Source organism: Ascochyta rabiei, chromosome 22 (genome assembly GCF_004011695.2).
Source record: "Ascochyta rabiei chromosome 22, complete sequence".
Classification (NCBI taxonomy): domain Eukaryota; kingdom Fungi; phylum Ascomycota; class Dothideomycetes; order Pleosporales; family Didymellaceae; genus Ascochyta; species Ascochyta rabiei.
The window spans coordinates 842614-862558 of NC_082426.1; the positions used below are offsets into that span (position 1 = coordinate 842614).

Below are 19945 nucleotides of genomic sequence, written 5' to 3' on the forward strand. Positions count from 1 at the left end.
GAGAGGGTCTTCGCACCAAACAAAACTTTTGAAGTATATCACATGAACAGAGACAGATCGGAGGTACGGACTAGCGCAAGTCCAAAAGCTGGTATTGGGATGCAATGAGCTACCCATAGGTCTTTTATATAGGCCGTGTAAGAAGCCAGGATGAGATGGGTACGAGATCTTGGGTATCGAAGAACGAAGAAAGGCTAAAGTGGGAAAATGCCGCTCAATGTAATGTTACAAGGAGTCGTGCGCCGTACGAATAGCCATAAGGCAGATGGGCCAAAGCCAGAAAACGTAAACGTTTGCAATCAATGTGTAGACGAAACGGTGCGAAGACCTTGATCAGAAGCCGCACTCAATACCACCGTGCACCACCGTTCTCTTCCTCTTGCACTCGGTGCGGTATAAGGGGCTCTGTGATGTTGTATGCTTGGATGAACATTTGCCAGGTGGAATAGTCGATACTGAAAACAGCTTGGTGTTTCTGTGCACCTTGACCTCGTTGTTCTGATATACCACGCGGTGCAGCAGGCACTGTCCAAATTAGCAAGCATTTCAGTATGAGCCTGAGTGGACCTACGAAGCAGGGGTAGGCCGTCCTGATCCTTGACAATTTGTGCATTCCCTTCTCGCACCAGAAAACTGATGTAGAACAGGTTTTCAATACTTTGTCCAAAGTCGTGCGGGTTAATTGCGAAGTCAAATAGGCTGACTGCAGCCTCTCCATCTGTAGTCATGGCAAGTCGAAATCGGTCGCACGCTGCGTTCTGATCCTCTTCCGTCCACTCTTCCTGTTCTGAAAGCTGGTCCATTTCGCTTTCAACGCCAGCCATCCCAGCGTTCATGTGCTCTTCCAACTTCGACTTGATGCCTTTGACCAGGTGTGTCAAGTTGGAATTCTCAGACTGTGTGATATCACCCTCCCTAACCTCCTGCGGTCGTGTAGCAGGCCCAACAGGCGCTCGCTTTTGTGTGGCTCGCCGCTGTGTGGTTTTGATGCGTTTCTGTACCGAGAGAGGTCCGAGGAGAAAGCTCGATACGGGCGGTCGCTTGTTGCTTGGAAAGCAAGCTTTTCGTCCAAAGAGAGCCCAGTCCAGACCGTCACCGGTGTCCTCTTCTTCGTCGTCCGCGACCGCTATCGCTGGTGCGTCTTCTTCGCCGTGCCTATATCCTCCAGACTTCATGAAATATATGCACTTGGACACAAACTGATCCAGGTCGATGCCGGCGCCACCGCTCTCATGTAGACTGTTTTGGAGCTTCTTACTGGCAAGGTCAGTCGCAGAGACCAAGAACCTCGAGTCGACCGTCGCATCCGCTGTTTGCCGCACTTTCCCGAAAGTGGTGTTGTTTCTGACGATCAGGTCATACAGTCCGCAGTTGTTCGATTTGATCAGTTCGTCACGGTTTTCTATAACCTGTTAGCTTTCGATCCAGGCCATAGAGCTCGCAGCACCCACCCTCAAGCTGACGGTGGTTATCGCGCAGCTGGTAGCGAACTTGACGGCGCTTCTCGGGATCTTGGTTGGGGTTGTACAGCTGGCTTTGGACATCCTCTTCCTCTTCAGGTTGAGTTGTGTCCTGGACTGCCCGCGCTTCCTGCTCGGCATCCTCTTCCGCGTCTTGGTCTTCGTCCTCGTAAATCCGAGACGCTTCGCTCATGCTGTAGTCATCGGTCCTTCTGCGTTTGTTGCTTGCGCTGCCAGCAGTTGAGCCAGTGTCTGGCGTGGGTATCCTTCCCGACGCGTTGCTCAGGCCCCTCCTCTTGGCCGGCTGCGGCGTGTTTTCGCGTGGATCGGAAACCGTGTTTTCCTTGTCTGACGACTGTGAGGGGCTCATCGCCGAATAGGTAGAACCGCGCGCATTGCTGGCGTGTCTAGGCGCGACAGAGGGGTCGCGGTAGAGAGAATCGACGGTAGATGATCGCGTCTGCTGCGGTGTGGCGGAAAGGTGCGTGTTGAGACGTGCCATGGTGGCACAGGCGGGAGACAGACAAGAAGAGCACCCTTGACGTTCACGTTCGATGTTGACAATGCGCAGGTGCTGGTCAGGACGCGGCTGCCCGTTTGCTTAGTGCGATTGCGCGAGGAAAGTGCGATTCGTCATGTCACGTGCAAACGCTCCAACGCGTACCCCTGTCGTTCCGTAGCCTCGAGCCTCACCCCACGTTTCACTCATCTCGAGATCAAGCGTCACTGCAACCTTTGCGTCCGCCTTCGCCGTAGCCTACATGTGTGGCCATATGCTTCGCTGAAGCTGTGTATATGTTGCACACGCGTGGATAGCGGTTGTGAACAGCTCCCTCACCGCTCACGATGGAAGCCTTCAACTTTGCGACATCACTCGACCTGACGGGGTTGACGGTGCATGTGCGAATGTGAGGGTACATCCTGTGGTCATGGGCGCCAGCTAAGAATGTATAGAGACCGTTTGGACGGGAACCAGAAGCAAATCCCATATTCAGTGTTACTGAAACGACCTGATCTTAGGCATAGGGCCTCCAACATCAAGTGAGTGTAGTCAAGTAACACAGGTCAGGCAAACAAGGCGCTGACGTTGAGCGACGCAGCCCCCACTTCGAGCTGTACGTGACAGCACAGATATGGGCTGACAGCAAGCCTCTCACCGTTCCTGTCCAGACCGCCTACAAGTCGTTCAAGAACGCGCGGATATGGAATGAGTGGCTCGAGCTGCCGGTTACTTATGCAAACCTCCCAGCTTCGGCGCAACTCGCAATCACATTGTGGGACCTGTCACCTCTCGAAGCTACCGACTCGAACATGCATGCGGTGCCTTTCGGCGGCACCACCATTCCGCTGTTCGACAAGGACAACACACTGCAGAAGGGCCGGCAGCGATGTCGAATACACCGCCATAGAGCAGCAGATGGTCTGTCCAACACTACAACACCATCAGTAATTCCGCCAGCCCGGAAGAGCCGAAAGGCTCCTGCAGTAGAGGACGCAGTAGATGAGCAGATCGCCGAGATGCAGAGGCTGGAAGAATTGCTAAAGAAGCAGGAGATGGGTGATCTGCCGACGAACGCATGGCTTGATAATCTCGTTTACAAGAGGATGATGAAGATCCGCAGTGATGCGCTGAAGGCTGAAGCAGCTGCACTCAACCGTCAGAAGAACTCAAGCGGCAGCAGCGAAAGTGATGAGGACCTCGAGTTGTTCTACCTTGATATTGAGTTCCCGCGATTTGATCACGCCATCGTTTTTACAGACGTCGAGTATCCGCCACCGCCTGTTTCTGATCTTCGACTGCCTGCAGAGTCAGATGTTCGATTGCGCCCGCCGCCCGAAGTCTCGTTTGGTCCTGGCATCGACGTCGATGGCATCGGCTATGGAGATGCTGATGCTGGTAGACTTATCAAGATCTACGACCCAGAAATTGGACGGAGAGTCAACCCGGCTGAAGACAAGCACCGTGAGTTGATGCGCAGTCAGCAGACAGACTCGCTGGACCGCGACAGGAAGCCTAATGTGCACGTCCGTGACAAGCTAAACCTGCTGATGGGCAAGGGCCCGCTCGAGGAGATTACATCTCACGAACGAGACGATATCTGGAAGTTCAGGTATTTCTTGCTACGTGATAAACGTGCCTTGACCAAGTTCGTCAAGTGTGTCAACTGGAAGAGCCCCAGGGAAGCACGCCAGGCAGCCCCTCTTCTTGAAAAATGGGCTGAGATTGATGTGGACGACGCACTCGAGCTGCTTGGTCCTCACTTCGATCACCCAGTCGTGCGAAGTTATGCCGTTGAGCGTCTTAAGAAGGCTGACGATGAAGAGCTGCAGTTGTACCTCCTGCAGCTGGTTCAAGCTCTGAAGTACGAAGCCCCTGGAGAAGGAGACGATTCTTCTCTCGCACGCTTCCTCGTTACTCGTGCAGCAAGTAGTTTCGCCCTAGGCAACTTCTTCCACTGGTACCTGATGGTCGAAATAAGTGATTTCAGCACCGACCAAGAGCCCGAACATCGCGATTTATTTGCCAAGGTCGAATACGACTTCATGGTAGAACTCGAGAAGACGCCCGAAGGCGTTGAAACCCGCAACACCTTTCGTCGCCAAGGCGAGCTCCTAACTGTTCTCGCTAAGATCTCGAAAGATGTACGCTTCGGTGGCGGCGATCGCCCGACTAAGCTTGCACGCCTCAAGAAAGCTCTTGCGGACCCGAAAAACGAACTTACGAATTTTGACCCGCTCCCACTTCCGCTCGATCCTTCTGTCTACATTACCGGTATTGATCCCGAGAACTGCAACGTACTGAAGTCCTCTTTACTACCCATAGTCCTCAATTTTCGCACCACACTCTCTCAGAAGTATCCGATCATATTCAAGTACGGTGACGATCTACGTCAGGATCAACTCGTGATCCAAATCATCACATTGATGGATCGTCTGCTGCGTAAGGAAAATCTCGATCTGAAACTCACGCCCTACCGCATCCTCGCCACCTCGACTTCCGCAGGTGCTTTCCAGTTTGTACCATCTATGAGCATCGCTGCCGCATGCCAGAAACACAAAGGCTCGTTGCTCGCATATCTGCGCGCCAACAATCCTGATTCACATGCTGATCTTGGCGTCAAGAAGGAGGCTATGGATACCTACATCAAGTCATGCGCCGGATACTGCGTCATTACATATTTGTTAGGTGTAGGAGACCGGCATCTGGATAACTTGCTCATCGCGCCTAACGGCGCGTTCTTCCACGTTGACTTTGGGTACATACTCGGCCGAGATCCGAAGCCCTTCGCCCCCCAGATGAAACTGTGCCGTGAGATGATTGAGGGCATGGGCGGTGCAACCCATCCCAACTACCTCTCCTTCAAGGAGTATGCCTTTACGGCGTGGAGCACGCTCAGGAAAAGCTCAAACTTGCTTCTCAATCTGTTTGCACTCATGCAGGGCGCAAATATTCCAGACATCAAGGTCGAGAGAGAGGGCAGTGTACGCAAGGTCCAGGAAAGAATGTGGATGGGGAAGAGCGAAGGGGAGGCTGCAGAGATGTTCGAGAGACTTGTGGAAGAAAGCATGGGAGATTGGAAAGCGGGAGTCATTGACTGGGCACACGAGTTTGTGCAGACTTATTGGCGCAAGTGAGCCAGAGATTCGCAATTGGCGAAGTGTTGGAAGGGTCATACGCTTACCACTTGAAAGAGCGAGGGACTCCAGATGTGACTCTAAGTAGCTTCAACGTTCTGCTGCTGGTGGTTCCGAAACAGTAACTGCGGTTTCTCACTCGTATTCATACGCCACTGTATCAGCAGTTGTGCGCGATGGCTCGAGCAAAGCGCCACGCATCTACTCAGGATTGGGACTTCCACAAATCCAAGAATGGCGCAATTAATATCGGGACTTATAAGTAGACTGCTCAATCCCTTGAGGTCACGTTGTCGCGCTTATATTAGATTGCCTGTTTCAAAGCACATGATCGACCCCAGGATATCACCCTTCGCCATCTTTCCATCACCTACGCTACATCTAACGGTATGTCGGTTACGCCAACGAGAATTCTACAGCAGATTTCAGGTAATGTAGGACCCGCCCTCAAGCATTGGATGTAATGATTGATGGACAAAAGGGCAAAATGGGGGTCGAGCTCAACGTGCATGACTAGAAGTCTCCGCTCCGCATCACCAAGTCAAACAATCCTCCCTTGCCAAGCTTTGTTTACGGCTCCCAAGACTTACTGACACTTGTTTCCAAATATTGTCAAGAATTTTGTATGAGCCAGGAGAATACCGCACGGTGTTTGCCAATGCTATACGAGGCGAGCCCACTGACCAGCATCTGTATAAAGTGGTGGAAGTTGCAGCGTACAATGTCACTTCATCTTCCATCCTCCTTTTGACTCTTCACTTGAGTCTGTACATTCATTCTTACATCACCGGTGCCGGCACACTCTATTTGCTTTCAACTCCAGTACCGTATCATCGGAAAGAACACCACTACATCCGTCAGAATGAAGCTCTCACTCGTTGCTTCGACCGTCGTCGCTACCGCCCTCGCTGGCGCTATCCCTGGCGACGTCCACACGGACATTCACCGTCGCTCAGCAGCTCCCGTATGCGCCTTCGATGAGAAGACCTTTACCTTTGATGACACTAATGCTTGGGCCACCACCTCCGCCAAGCGCGACCTTTCCCAGAAGACCTGGAATCCTCCTTCGAACCTCAAGACGGGTCTCGACCAGGTCTGGAAGCATGAGATCGAGACGTACTCTAACCCCCTAGGCTTCAAGAACTACGGCTTCGATCAAGTCATGGCTGGCAAGGGCAAGATCAACTACTGCGTTCGTTGGGAGGGCGATGCCACCGTCTCTGCCAGCCAGCGCACCAAGGTTGAGGCTGCGCTGAAGAAGCAGTACAACAAGTGGATCTCGGTGCTTGCCAATTTCGAAGGCTTCCCCTACTCCACCGTCGACGTCAAAGTTGTTGGCTGGGCGGTCAAGAACAAGAGCATCCTCGTTGGTGACACCAAGGGAATCCAAGTTTACACCGCTGTCGACAGTGAGGGCATTCCTCAGTGCGCTGAGTCGTGCGGTCGCTTCTTCCATCAGGACGGCAACTATGCAGGTTGCAAGGCCGGTGCCGACCGCCACTATGACAACTCGCTCTGGCTTACTCCGGGCTTTAACGGTGGTGCTGGTGGTGACTGGGGTCAGCGCCTTGAGCAGGGTTACTTCATGGAGAATCTTGATGCAGACAACATTCACATCTTCCTCCACGAAGTCGGTCACACGTTCGCCCTCGATGACTTCTATGACTGGACTCCGTCTGGCGTTCAAAACTTCATCATGTTGGCTGGCAGCGCCATGGAGATCACCGAGTTCGACGCTTGGATGGCGAGGGACTGGTGGAGGAACCTCAAGTCCCGCTACAACTTGTAGATATACCTATACACCCTGTACAGGTTGCTTGCAACTCGAACAGTAGTCATATTTGTTGGGGCAGGATGCTGAGGTGTCTCGAGTAGACTGGTGTGGGAGTCCCCGTAGAGGGAGTTCTTGTTGATACTTCTGCCTTTTTGAACATACTATACACTCTCTTCGTAACATCCGCATTTGATTGTACATCTAGTGCGTCGGATTTTCTTGCCCGCTCTATGGCATAGGGCGCGCGATGCCCGAACTTGGGTAAGATCTCTGACTCCTCCACTCACCATCCTGTCTCTGCAACCAATTGAAACTGATCAACCGACGACAAGAGATGATCCCTTCTACATAAAGACCAGGCTGGACGCAGCCTCATAAGCGTTCATCGTAACTGCGTTGAATAGTTTTTGAGCGTCCCAATAGCTCGTATTGCCACTTAGAGGCCCTAGGCCATTTGGAGTTTCTTCTGTCATTTTTGTGAGTCTTTACTTCATTTTCCATTCGCTAAATGCCAACAGTACCGATTACCGGTCGTTCGCCACCTCATCGCGAATTCGTGTAGCCTAAAGGAGTTCATTCAGCCGATCCTGGCTACTGGTTCGCTTCAGTGGATGATGGCGAAGAACAACATTCGTGACTATTGTGCCTACATATTTACGTCGTTTGGCAATAGACTCGTCAGTGTACTCGGAAATCTATGGCCAAAGAACGATATGCTATTGTTGCCGTCTCGGAATCGTAACACAACCAGCGTCGACCCAATGATTGCAATCTATTAAACCGTGTACAATCATCAGACCCTATCGTGACCGCCCATTGTAACAAATGGAGATAGTTTGTATATGATGGCAGAAAGTACTACAGCGCATCGCGAACGTAAAGGCGCTACTTACGTCAGCATCTTTTCTCCATTCTTTCACGCACTTATTTAACTTTCGAAGTGTACAACATCGTACACCGAAATAGCCTCGCACTCAAATGTCGATAAAGCCAAAGACCGTGTTATGCTTCGTGACATTTACGCCCGAGCTTGCATAAACGAAATGTTCTCGTGAATACCCGAAAGCATAAGTGCTTGAACACGGTCTCAAATATAATGCCGAGCGCGGATAGTGCCTGCAGCCCTCTTTCACGGCGTCTAAGCATTTGAACCTTTTTGATTAAACCGCTGGGCTACTGCTCACTTTGGTAAGCCATCCACACGCACAACGATACCCGTCGGCAATAGCCGCGGCATGGACGCGCGTGCGATCTGTGGCGTACGTATTGGCCAATGCGAAACATGAGAAGATAGCGGTATTAAAATTGCTACCGGCGCGTCGGCTAAACTAAGCTGCACCGGGCGGGGCGACCTTGCCGTTCGCGGATGATGTCAGAGCCGCAGAAAGCTTGGTATGCGGGAAGGTGTTGACAGTCATCACAACGTTGCAACGTGATGCGGAAGCATGTCTTATGCAATTCCGTGGCCAGCGAGCATATGTATCCTGCTGATCGAGCAGAATGGAAATAATAGCCATAGTGCCAGCCGCTGAAGTGCCGAATCTCGTTGCCAGACAGCAACGACCCACTCATAAGTTCGCCTGACAAGCAATACGGGTTCAACAAATAAGCGTGTGTCAGTGCACATATCCCGTGTGTGGCTACCATTGTCGTCCTTTGGGCTGGTTGGCGAGACTGCAAAGCCTAGCGATGGCCTTGTGATGAGAACCCGCAATTATTCCCTGCCCCGAACCCCGTGGGCCGCGCTATTACAATCCGGGGACTCCATTTGGGGGCTCCACGGCGACCTTGCTACCCCGTAGGCTCCAGACAACCGGTACAAGAAGGTGATGTTGCTATTGTTTGATCTCCATCGAAAGGCTCTGTCCTGACATCTGCACTTTGTGCAAACATTGGACAATTATGACTACTGCAGTTGAAGGCATCTCAAACGAAAAAGAGTTTGACTCTGGCGTTCCTCAATACAATGAGGATCTCGAGCATGCCGCCACTCATGGAACCTATCTGGACCCAGTCGAAGCTTCTCATCTCTCAGAGGAGCACCGTCAGTATCTGCTACAGAGACATGGCACGCTTGAGCTCGACCCGCTCCCTACCATGGGCGACGCGGACCCTTACAACTGGCCAACGTGGAAAGTAGGTCTTCGACTATCCGTTGTACCTAAGGAATATACTTACGAGACGTATTTAGAAAGTTCTGAATCTTGTCTTTGTGGCTTTCCATGCTTGCATGTGCGCATTCGCCGCCTCAGCGATCATCCCGGCCTACGAAAACATTGCAGAAGACCTCGGTGTTAGCCTGCAGCGAACCTCATACTTGACATCGCTGCAGATCGCAATCCTTGGGGGTGCACCGCTGTTCTGGAGACCGCTTTCCACACGTTACGGACGCAGACCCATCTTTATCATCTCGTTGATTGGTAGTCTGGCATTCAACGTTGGCTGCGCGAAGAGCACCACTTACGCATCAATGGCTGCGTGCAGAGCCCTGCAATCCTTCTTTATTTCGCCACCGAACGCCATAGGCAGCGCCGTTGTCGTTGAGACGTTCTTCAAGAGTGAGCGAGCTAGGTATATGGGTGTGTGGACTGTCATGATCACGCTGGGTATACCACTGGCGCCGCTCATATTCGGTTTTGTCACATACTACGAGGGTTATCGGTGGATCTACTGGATCCTGGCCATTGTGAGTACTCCCACATCCGTCTGTAATGTAAGCGGCCTGACGAATTATTCCAGATAAACGGGGTGCAATTGGTCCTGTACTCAATTTTCGGTCCTGAGACACGATTCATCCGTCACAACAACGTGGAACACGCCGTATCTGGGTTCGCAGCCTTCAAGGAGTCATATCTCAAGTTTCGTCGCATCGACCCCACCCCAATTACCGCAATAGAGTTTATCTCCCCCCTTAGGCTGGCCAAATACCCCTGTGTAATGATTCCAGCATGCGCATACGCAATGGTATTTCTCTTCGCTTCGGTCCTCACTACCGTCGAGATCCCGCAGCTGTTTGGTGAAAAGTTCCACCTCAACTCCAAGCAACTAGGGCTCCAATTTCTTGGCCTCATCATCGGCTCCATCATTGGTGAGCAGATCGGCGGTCACACGAGTGACCTGTGGATGCGTGCACGTGCGAAAAAGACTGCGCCGAGAAAACCAGCCCCTGAGTACAGATTGTGGTTAAGCTACTTTGGTATCTTGCTAGCAATCTGCGGTCTTGTGGTTTTCCTAATTCGCATCGAGCAGGCTCCGGAGGGCCACTGGAATGTCACACCCATCGTCGGTGCTGGTATTGCAGCAGCGGGTAACCAGATCGTAACAACTGTACTGATCACATATGCTATCGACTGCTACCCTGACGAGGCGGGCAGTATTGGTGTGTTCATCACGTTAGTCAGGCAGACCTGGGGCTTTATTGGTCCCTTTTGGTAAGTGATGATATGTACAACTGCGACTGAGTTCCTTTACTAATACTTCCTAGGTTCCCAGATATGTTTACAAATGTAGGGCTCTCTCCTAGCGCTGGTATTGTGGCTGCGATGCTAGTCGTGGGATCCTTGATCCCTGTGGCCTTCTGCCACTGGAAAGGCAAGGCGCTCCATGGCAACATGAGCAATCGGCTTTAAACGAATATGCAACGGCTGAAGAATAGCAAGTCTTCGTTTCACTCATAGAAGACCGCGCTCAACGATGAACAGAATGACACTGTAAGAACCTATTTGATTGCTTCGTAACGTGTAAAACGCAATATGTATAACGACCAACCTTCGCGAAGTTACTTACAATTTCGCCACAAGGCCCTCTTCCTGACACAGGTCCTCGGCCTGCTTCACCACGTTTGTTCCATACACCATGGCCTGTACATCCGCATCTGCCCACTTGTCTGGAACCTTGCCACCCCCCAGCTTCAATGCAGCAAACTGTTTGTCCCGCTCCTCCTTCGCCTTACCAGCACCAAGATGCATGTTCCGTCCACTCTCTGCTGCAAGTTCAACAAGCGCCTCCGCTCTCGGCTTCCTGAGCTTCTCGTACAGCTTCAGGGCCTTGTTAATCGTCTCTGGGCTTGCGTCCCCGAGCCGCGATGGAGCAAGAACAACACCTAGTACAGCACCATCCTCAATCGCCTGCGCCGCGCCCTGCGCCATGTGCGGCAGCGTTGGATGACAGGCATCGCCGACGAGCGCCATGCTGTGAATAACCCATGTCGGTAGCGGATCGTGTACTCTCAATTTCCACTCTACGACCTCGTCTGATGGTACCAGATTCAGCATTGTCTGGATCATAGGGCAGAATTCCTTGTAAACGTCCAGCATTGCACTCTTGCTACCCCTGGTCGTGTACTGGGCATCTGGGGCGCCAGCAAAGTTGACGTCAGGTTGGGCAGTCGAAAGGTTGTAGATTTGCTTGTTGTGGATTGAATATGCGATAATGTGTTTCTTCTCGCCAATCCAGCGTGTTACTGTGTCACTATCGATAAGCTTCAGAAGCTCTGGGTAGGGGGACATTTGCTCGCGGCTCAACATAATGCGATACGCCGCTTGGCCGGAGTCTTTGACTGTTGCTGTTTCGCCGAGCTCCTTCAGCATAGCGACGCGTGTGTTGCTCTTCACGCCGTCGCAACCCAGAAGAACATCGCATTCAATTGTCTCAGGCTCGCCACCTTTGGTGGGTGTGACCTTGAATGTGGACTTTGCGCCGAAGCGAGCATCTGTGATGTTATTGCCGAGCTTGAACGTGATACCGCTTTCTTTTTGGCAGCCCTCGTACAGTCCGCCCGCGAGTGATGCGCGGTGCCCGACCATATGTGGGTAACCGTACTTCTCCTTGACGTAGCCTAGGTCTACATAACCAAGCTCTTTGTCTGAGACGCCTTCGCGGATGGATGTGTTTGCGCATTGGACGGCTTCAGCGGCGATCTGTTCCCATACGCCCAGCTTATCAAGAATTTTGGCCATGTTGGGTGCCAGCTGGATACCGGCGCCCACGAAACCGAGGTTTGACGCGTGCTCGTACACCGTGATGTTCTTGTGGCCGGCTTTTGCAAGAGAGAGGGCCGTGGCAAGCCCGCCCATGCCTGCGCCAATGATTGCGATTCTTAGATTCTCCGCCATGTTGTGTTTAAAATACCTCAGCTGCAATCGATGTTCAAGTTTTGTTTCAAGCTTCGAAGGGGGTGGAAGGTATGACGCTCGACGTAGGACCTTTGTAGTTGGTATAGCGGTTGAGATAGGTTGTTGATATGTAACAAACGGTTCGAGAACAGCTTCCTAGAGGCTTCTTTATCCTATGATCACACCTAAACCATCCACAATTCCTCCAGGTCTCTTGAAGCTCTTTTCCCCCGGTAGTCAATTTACCACCGAGGTCCGGGTGAACACTTAGCCGCCTCCAAGTTCGCGGTAAAGGTACGCAAGCAGACTATGACTGGACAAAGGAGCACGTTACTTGTTACAGCAAAATTCGATGAATTCTAGTTGATGCACCTGGCGATAATTTAAAGAGCTGCTCGGACAGCGGCTGATGTTTGCATCTGCCGGTCAACCCCGCCAAAGAGGGGGATGCTGGCGTTAGCGGCAAGCACAGGCCACTAACGAAGAGAAACGCGCCATCAACGGTCCGCTCTGTTCCTACAGCACTCACCCATCATCTGTGGATAGGTATATCTTCACCGTCTTGACCACCATCAGCGCCATGAGGTGCGACGGTATGATCTACATATCCACGCTCGGTTAGAGCCGCAGTCAATCTCGGCAGCGGCGCGATACCAGTCAGGCATCTTAAAATTAGGCCCAAAACGTCATGTTGAAGAAAATGAACCTGCTTCGTATAAGTACTATGTAGGTGGATCCTGAGGCAGTAAGTTTTATGCCGCAATACAGTGCCGCGAACAAAGATCAGCCAGGCGTATCCCCGAAATGAAATGGACCAATTGATCCTCCACGTCTGCCAGGTTATATGCAGCAAGGGGCCCCCAGGTCTCATTGTCTTCAAGCATGTGTGAATATCTTGCAGATTAATAATCTTATCTCTTTCCTTCCTGCTTAAGTATTGGTTGTGCTGCAAACGTCGGACTTTGTTTTCCTTACCCTAGCAAGATGAAGCAGACCCTGCTAGGCGGCGCTGCGCTCATTGGAGTTGCACATGCGTTGAACTACACTTGCACCCCGAGCGCGATCCAAGCCGCGCTCCCCGAAGGTGCCAGCGTAAATTTCGCGTACCCTGTTGCCGCCAATTCGACTTTCGAGGTGCCCAAGAGTGATACTGGCTACCCAGACAGCCCTCCGAATCTACCTGCTCTGTGTGCTGCCTCGGTCCAGATTCAATCAGTCGGCAACACAACCTTCAGCTTTGGAATATTTCTTCCTGAAGCGTGGAACGGCCGGTTTCTTGCTGTCGGAAACGGTGGCTTTGCAGGAGGTATCAACTATGCCGACATGGTAGGCCTGCCACTAGTGGTATCTAGTCTGATTGAGAGCTTACACATTGTCAGGCTGCCGGTGTACGTTACGGCTTTGCTGCCATTTCGACGGGCACTGGCCACAATTCTACTTCAGGCAACGGCACCTGGGCGTACCGACAACCTGACCGTGTTGAGAACTGGGGCCATCTTGCCATGCACGGATCCGTTGTCGTTGGAAAAGAGATCACTGCTGCGTACTACAAACAGAATGCTACGTACAGTTACTACTCTGGTTGCTCGACCGGCGGTCGCCAAGGCTTAAAGGAGGCCGAGTACTATCCTGAGGACTTCGATGGCATTGTCGCTGGAGCGCCAGCATGGTGGACCAGTCATCTTCAGCCCTGGACTGCCCGCATTGCGTTGTACAACCTCCCCGTTACCGCCGACTACCACATCCCTGTCGCACTATACTCGACGTTGAATGCAGAGATCATCAAGCAGTGCGACCCGCAAGATGGCGTTGTCGATAACATCATATCGGACCCTCTCGGCTGCAACTTCCAGCCCACGACCTTGCTCTGTGGCTCTAACAGCACCGCCAACGCTACCTCGTGCTTTACGGAGCCTCAACTCGATACAGTGTACAATATCTTCAGCGATTACGTTGGCGAGAACAACACTTTCATCTTCCCATCTTTTTGGCTTGGCAGTGAAGGACAGCCCGTGTTCTTCTCAGGCAACGCGCCTAATCCGCTCGGTCCTCAGTACGTACAGTACTTCCTAGGAAAGGGTCCAGACTGGTCCTTCAATGACTACAACGACGAAATTATCACTCTGTCCGATGCCATCAACCCTGGAAACGCGACAGTAGAGTTTGACCTGTCTCGCTTCCACGCGAAGGGAGGCAAGATTCTCTCATACCACGGTATGGCAGATCCACTCATCCCAACCGGCTCGACTCCCTACTTCTACGATCATGTCGTTCGTTCTTTGAAGCCGCAAGGCATCGACGTTGACAACTTTTTCAAATACTTCCTTGTGCCTGGTATGAGCCACTGCTCCGGTACACAGGCCAGCATGAATGCACCGTGGTACTTTGCTGGTGGCAACCAGCAGGTTGCTCTGGCGGACGATGTTTACAGCGTTCCCGGCTTTGAAGATGAAGAGCATGATGTCCTCAAGGCAATGATGGCTTGGGTTGAAGAGGGCAGGGTGCCCGAGTACATCATCGGCACAAAGTACGTCAACGATACGACGCACGACGAGGTTTTGCGACAGAGACCGCTTTGCGTCTACCCTAAGCAAGCAAAGTACACGGGTGAGGGTGATGTTAATGCCGCTGCGAACTGGGAGTGCAAGAGCCTATTCTAGATAACAGTACTGAATAAACATGCCAAGGATGCGCATTGCTGTAAAGTAGCACTAGATGCCTGCCGAGATTAGCTACCGCGAATCTGACAGGCGACATAGAGGTAGTGGAATAAGGGTTTCGAGCGATGTGAGTAGGGAATCGTACAACGATGAGCGAGATACACGATAATCGGGCCTGCAGCGTGCGTGTCACTGGCTATGCTTCTTCCACAAGCAGCAGTAAGTTCGAATAATCTGTAGCACCCCGCAATAGCGTCTTGCATCGGTTACTTTGTTGTTTCAATGATCTGTGCATGTTTGTACGAATGCACCCGCGAGATCGTTGTACGGCACCAGATGTGAGGCCGCTACCTAGCCGAAGTCGATTCCGTGGGGACTAGAAAGCCCCGCACCAGCAAACGAGGATATCCACATGTGGGGTCCAAAGACGCGTTCGTTTGTCACTCTTATACTGAGGGAAAGTCGTTTCGCGCAGCAATATCAGGAAGAAGTCACCAGCCAGCATTCCAATCCAACGCTCGAAAGTGTGGAGTGACGCTACAGGATCGGAAATCGAGCAGAGGAAAAGCTTTTACCCGTCCTTGCATAGCCGTATCCTTGAATACACGATCCAAGAGCGACATCGAGAAACATCAAGATCAGGAGACTCGGGATCAGATTCGGCGCCGATCAGCTTTGTCTGCAACGTAAAGCAAAGTTCTGACTTAAGGACTACGTGGTTCATACAGCGTGCCGACTCCGCATTTCGACTGTTATATCTTTCCGTCAAATCAAACGAGCCATTCTCTGACACTCGTGCAACCTCTGGGTTCCATCAAAAATGGCGCGAAGAAACTCATTCGAAGAGGCGTCTGTCGCTTTCCGACAGCATCTACACGACCTTAGCACACCCCGTTTCACAACAGCCGCGAAGCAGACTGTCTACGAGTACGCGAAAGATATGCAAGACAACCGCGCACCACCGTGGTTGTATGATCTAACAAAAGTGTGGGAAAAGCTACTCGCAGAGCCTTACAAAGGAGTAACCAATGATGGAAAGATAAGAGAAGGCTTGTTCGAGGCGAGAGATGAGGGCTTCGATACAGAAAGCGTAGTGAATCAGGTAGATGCGTTGTTAAGCGGTCTGAACGAGGAACAGAAGAAACAACTGTCTTACCCGATTAATGCAAGAGAATGGCGAGCGTGGAGTAACCCTGAGTTTCTATTACGGCCTTTTGGGCTGAGACTTGAGGAGAGTAAGTTCATGCCCGGATATGCTCCCAATACTTGTGCTGACTAGAAAAAAAAGTCCCTGAGCCAACTGCAAAGTCAGTGCTGAAGGTAGTAGAAGCCTCGCTCTCACCAGAAGGCTACAAGAAAGCTTTGTCGGCCATGCGCATCAACCACTTCCTTGGCGAGGTTGTCAAGCTTCCCAATATCATGAACAAATACTCGTACAACTTTCTCATTTTCGGCACACCTTCTTCATCGCCATCATCACCGTGGGGTTGGCTGATCTACGGTCATCATCTGGATATTGCTTGTTTCTTCAAGGGGTCTCAGATCATTCTCAGCCCCTCTTTTACCGGCGCAGAACCCAATATCATCGATGACGGAGAGTGGAAAGGCACCGAGATCCTACACAAAGAAGGAAACCTGGGGCTGAAATTGATGCAAAGCTTGAAGCCGGAACAACAGAAGACCGCCCAGATCTTCAAGAACTTGCGAGACGAAGGGATGAAGCAGGTCTACGGAAACTCCAATAACGACGAATCGAAACGTGACGAGCTCATCACTGACACATGGGGGCCCGACGATCAGCGCCACCGATGCGGTGCATTCCGCGACAACCGTATTGTACCGTACGAAGGTCTGCTAGTATCGGACTTCACATCCGAGCAGCAGCAACTCGTCCTCGACATCTGCAACGAGTTCCTCCTATATCACCCGACCAAGTCCAGGCGGTTGAAGCTCGAGCAAGTCAAGAAACACTTTAGCGAAACATACTTCTGCTGGATCGGTGGCTACGGCGACGATGATGCTTTCTACTTCCGTGTGCAGAGCCCAGTGATCCTAGTCGAGTTTGATCATCACTCTGGTGTATTTCTGGCGAACAAGGAACCGGCGAAGTTTCATACGCACACAATTCTGCGGACACCAAATGCGGGAGATTATGGACAGGCTATCAGGGAGGGTGAACAGAGGTTGCAGTAACTGTTAGACGCAAGACATTACTCTAGCGCTAGATTAAAGTGACTATGAAAAATATCTGTCGCATATCTCAGATATAGCCTTCTGCAGCGGAGACGACCAACGTCAAAACTTACAAACCACGACCGCCGGCTCAGGTCTCAAACACATCAAAGTCCGCAACTGGTTTACCGCTCTGCATCACACCTCCACCCGGCACATAGACTCTGTTGCCTACACCCACAGCATAGGCACCGTGCCTCGGAATCCGCATCTTTCCCACACTCTCCCATTTGTCTTTCACAGTGTCATAGACCTCCACCTGATCAAAGACGCCACTCTCGGTGCTCTTGTCGCCCTCACCCCCAAACAAATATACCTTCGTCCCCACTGTTCCTGCAGCAACACCACCCCTTGGTGTCGGCATTCTCGCCCTACGCACTTTCCAGCCGGACTTGAGATCGCAGAGGTCTAGAACAAAGACTGTGTCTTTCACGTTCTCCTGTCCTTGATTGCGACCACCAAGGACATACATCTTGCCGTCCACGACTGCAGCGCCCGCATGATCTCTCCCCTCGGGCATATACTTCGCTCTGCGAGGCAGATCCAGCCACCGCTTCAGTGTTGTGTCGAAGATGCTGACCACAGCCACCGAGGCTTGTGTCCCGTTCTCGAAGAGCTCGAGATCCGTCATGCCGCCTGCGAGTATCATCTGGTCCTTGTAAACGCCGACGGCTGCACTGCCCCTCGCTTCTCCCGTCCGCAGGCCAGGGATGCCTGACCATTTTTGCGTGTGAGTTGAGTAGACGAAGGAGTCGCTCGCGCTGCGCCATGCTGGTGGCGTCTCGTGGTCTGCCAGGCCACCAAGGACGTACAGTTCCCCTTTCACAACGGCGGCGTTGATGTGGTTCATCGCTCTTGGAAAAGCTGGGGCAGCGGTCCACGTGTTGTTTGGGATCGAGTAGGATTGCATCAAAGAGGTCGTACGGACGGGAATCGTGCTGTTGTCATGTGTAGGGATGATGCCGCCTAAGACTACAATCGTGGATGGTGCTAAGTATAGTGTGGTGTGCTCTTGCCGAGGGATAGGGATGGGAGCGAGGGACGTCCATTTTGGCGTGTTATGGTCGGGGTATGAGAGGGTAGTGGTAAGGAAATAACCAAGAGTGAGAACAATCTGGGTGGCGTACATGATAGGAAATTCGAAGGCGGTTGCTATTGCTTTAATGCGGTAGAGTTCTTGCTGCTTGTGTGTTCATTTTGTCGTGGTGGAAGCGGTGCATTTATAGTTTCTCCATTACTGCTGTTATAACTCAAAGTCCAGTGTGCCATTCCGTTCATTCACAACATCTCTAAGTCCAGTGGTTGTTGCCAAGCTCTTGGATGTAAGCATGCTGCGCGGCAGACTCGGCTATCAGAACGGAGACCTGCTGAAATCCGAGTTCTGGAAACGGACTTGCACACAACCTCTTCATTCTCGTCCGCTGCGATGACCATGGGAGCTTATGTGAGATTGTCGATCGTCCATTGTTACTTGGATCTTTTGCATCTCTCTTCGCCACTGCGGGCACTCTACTGTTTCCCGAAATTTTTCTTCAACCACGGCGCGATCCTCTTAACGACCTCGTCAGGCGCCTCATATGGAACCCAATGCGCCGCATCAATCGACTCCGCCTCCTCTAAGTTAGGCAACAACTGTTCCTTGTATGGCGTCATAATCTCTGGTCGAGAAACAGGGTCATCTGTGCACCCTAGGTACAGCGCTGGCACATTGACAACTTTCCTTTCAGCTGGAACAGTCTTGTCGCTTGCACTCTGATGGTTATCTTTTGTAACAAGGTACCAGCACTGTGGGCCTTCGAAGCCGTCACGTGTCATACGGTCGATGAATGTCTTCTTGAACGCCGGATCCTGGGCATACGGGCGCAGCTTGTGCTCGTGACCGCCATTGATGAGGTAGTTCCTCAAAGCATCAGGAACAGTGAAAAGATCGGCCAATGTTTTCCCTTCGCCGTGTTGCGCGCGGAATGTACGTTCAAGATTATCGTACAGCAACTTGGGGCCGTCCGGGGCGGCGAGAACTCCCCAGTAGGAGAACATCGGTGCACCAAACACTTGCTGGGTCATGGCGTTGACCTTTTCGAGATTGAACTCATCACCACTGGGAGGCATGTACGGAACATTGAGATTGATGAGGCCAACGACTCGATCGGGGTAGAAGTTGTAAAGGCGAGAAGCGGCGCTCGAGCCCCAATCGTGACCTATTGAAACCACCTTGGGCGAACCTTCGGCATCGAGAATCTCGGTGATGTCTTTGCACATCCTGTCGAAACGGTACTCAGCGGGATCGGTTGGCTTATCTGTACCGTCGTATCCAAGCATATCTGGGATGATCATGGGATGGTTTGTTGACCGGAGCCCTGTGGCAACGTCTTTCCACATGGCTGCATGGTCGGGCCAGCCATGATGGAAGAGAAGAGTTGGGAGCGACTTATTCCCATCGGCCACGTAGTAAGCGTATGTATACCCACGCGAGGTCTTCAGTGTTTTCTTCTGGAAGGCATCCATATCGCCTTGTCAATGACTAGCTGATACTGTGTTTCCCGCAGCGAGGGCTTTAGGTTATAGGCTCTGGATTGTACGATGCGCCCCTTCAGGATGTCAGCTCAGTCTTGGTTGGTGTTGCGAGATACAGAGTGGAATAAACCTTCTTTGCGGCCGTCTCTGTCGGATGATGCGGGGTCGTTGCCATTACCAAGGCTGGCATTAGGTACGCCAAAGTGGATATTTATTGGGTAAGTTGGGTCGGACCAGAGATTAAATTGGAAGTGCTCCACACGCTAACTAGGAAGAAAGCAGCGCGGCTCTTAGCGGCTATCGCTGGTATTTAGGACCGTTTGATCTGTTTTCCAGTGCCCTGTTAGAGTGTTTGTACAAGATCAATAGACTGTAGGTCCTTCACCAGGACGTCGAAGACACGATAACCGTCCATCCAACGAAGGGTCTCACTCGGACTTGGCGAACCTTATGATAGAAGTTACGGCCGTAAAAGACTTCATTGTTTGCCAGCTGAGTTGTTTCTCACCTGCCTGTTTAGGAGATTCATTGTAAGCAAGGTATGCTTGCATCCTC

General features: G+C 51.8%; 9 protein-coding genes across 9 annotated transcripts; 5 read left to right on the forward strand and 4 right to left on the reverse strand.

Moving 5' to 3' along the window:
• Positions 1–346: 346 nt before the first annotated feature.
• On the reverse strand, positions 347–1962 carry EKO05_0011505 (uncharacterized protein; the record flags this gene model as incomplete). The annotated part of the gene is made up of 3 exons (XM_038944468.1): positions 347–525; positions 572–1402; positions 1452–1962. 3 exons carry the CDS (start codon positions 1960–1962, stop codon positions 347–349), a joined length of 1521 nt encoding a protein of 506 aa, XP_038792690.1.
• A 344-nt stretch (positions 1963–2306) lies between these two features.
• Positions 2307–5096, forward strand: EKO05_0011506 (Phosphatidylinositol 3-kinase; the record flags this gene model as incomplete). The annotated part of the gene is made up of 3 exons (XM_038944304.1): positions 2307–2368; positions 2415–2501; positions 2561–5096. 3 exons carry the CDS (start codon positions 2307–2309, stop codon positions 5094–5096), a joined length of 2685 nt encoding a protein of 894 aa, XP_038792691.1.
• Positions 5097–5958: 862 nt separating this feature from the next.
• Positions 5959–6885, forward strand: EKO05_0011507 (uncharacterized protein; the record flags this gene model as incomplete). The annotated part of the gene is made up of 1 exon (XM_038947579.1): positions 5959–6885. The coding sequence occupies one exon, from the start codon at positions 5959–5961 to the stop codon at positions 6883–6885; it is 927 nt and encodes a 308-aa protein (XP_038792692.1).
• Positions 6886–8772: 1887 nt separating this feature from the next.
• Positions 8773–10499, forward strand: EKO05_0011508 (uncharacterized protein; the record flags this gene model as incomplete). The annotated part of the gene is made up of 4 exons (XM_038944369.1): positions 8773–9006; positions 9062–9556; positions 9610–10301; positions 10355–10499. The coding sequence occupies 4 exons, from the start codon at positions 8773–8775 to the stop codon at positions 10497–10499; spliced, it is 1566 nt and encodes a 521-aa protein (XP_038792693.1).
• A 153-nt stretch (positions 10500–10652) lies between these two features.
• On the reverse strand, positions 10653–11984 carry EKO05_0011509 (Salicylate 1-monooxygenase; the record flags this gene model as incomplete). The annotated part of the gene is made up of 1 exon (XM_038947580.1): positions 10653–11984. One exon carries the CDS (start codon positions 11982–11984, stop codon positions 10653–10655), a length of 1332 nt encoding a protein of 443 aa, XP_038792694.1.
• Positions 11985–12968: 984 nt separating this feature from the next.
• On the forward strand, positions 12969–14644 carry EKO05_0011510 (Feruloyl esterase; the record flags this gene model as incomplete). The annotated part of the gene is made up of 2 exons (XM_038944431.1): positions 12969–13310; positions 13364–14644. 2 exons carry the CDS (start codon positions 12969–12971, stop codon positions 14642–14644), a joined length of 1623 nt encoding a protein of 540 aa, XP_038792695.1.
• Positions 14645–15464: 820 nt separating this feature from the next.
• EKO05_0011511 (uncharacterized protein) lies at positions 15465–16837 on the forward strand (the record flags this gene model as incomplete). The annotated part of the gene is made up of 2 exons (XM_038944263.1): positions 15465–15879; positions 15933–16837. 2 exons carry the CDS (start codon positions 15465–15467, stop codon positions 16835–16837), a joined length of 1320 nt encoding a protein of 439 aa, XP_038792696.1.
• A 130-nt stretch (positions 16838–16967) lies between these two features.
• EKO05_0011512 (uncharacterized protein) lies at positions 16968–18005 on the reverse strand (the record flags this gene model as incomplete). Its single annotated transcript, XM_038947581.1, has 1 exon — positions 16968–18005. The coding sequence occupies one exon, from the start codon at positions 18003–18005 to the stop codon at positions 16968–16970; it is 1038 nt and encodes a 345-aa protein (XP_038792697.1).
• A 380-nt stretch (positions 18006–18385) lies between these two features.
• Positions 18386–19381, reverse strand: EKO05_0011513 (uncharacterized protein; the record flags this gene model as incomplete). Its single annotated transcript, XM_038947582.1, has 1 exon — positions 18386–19381. One exon carries the CDS (start codon positions 19379–19381, stop codon positions 18386–18388), a length of 996 nt encoding a protein of 331 aa, XP_038792698.1.
• Between the last annotated feature and the right edge of the window lie 564 nt (positions 19382–19945).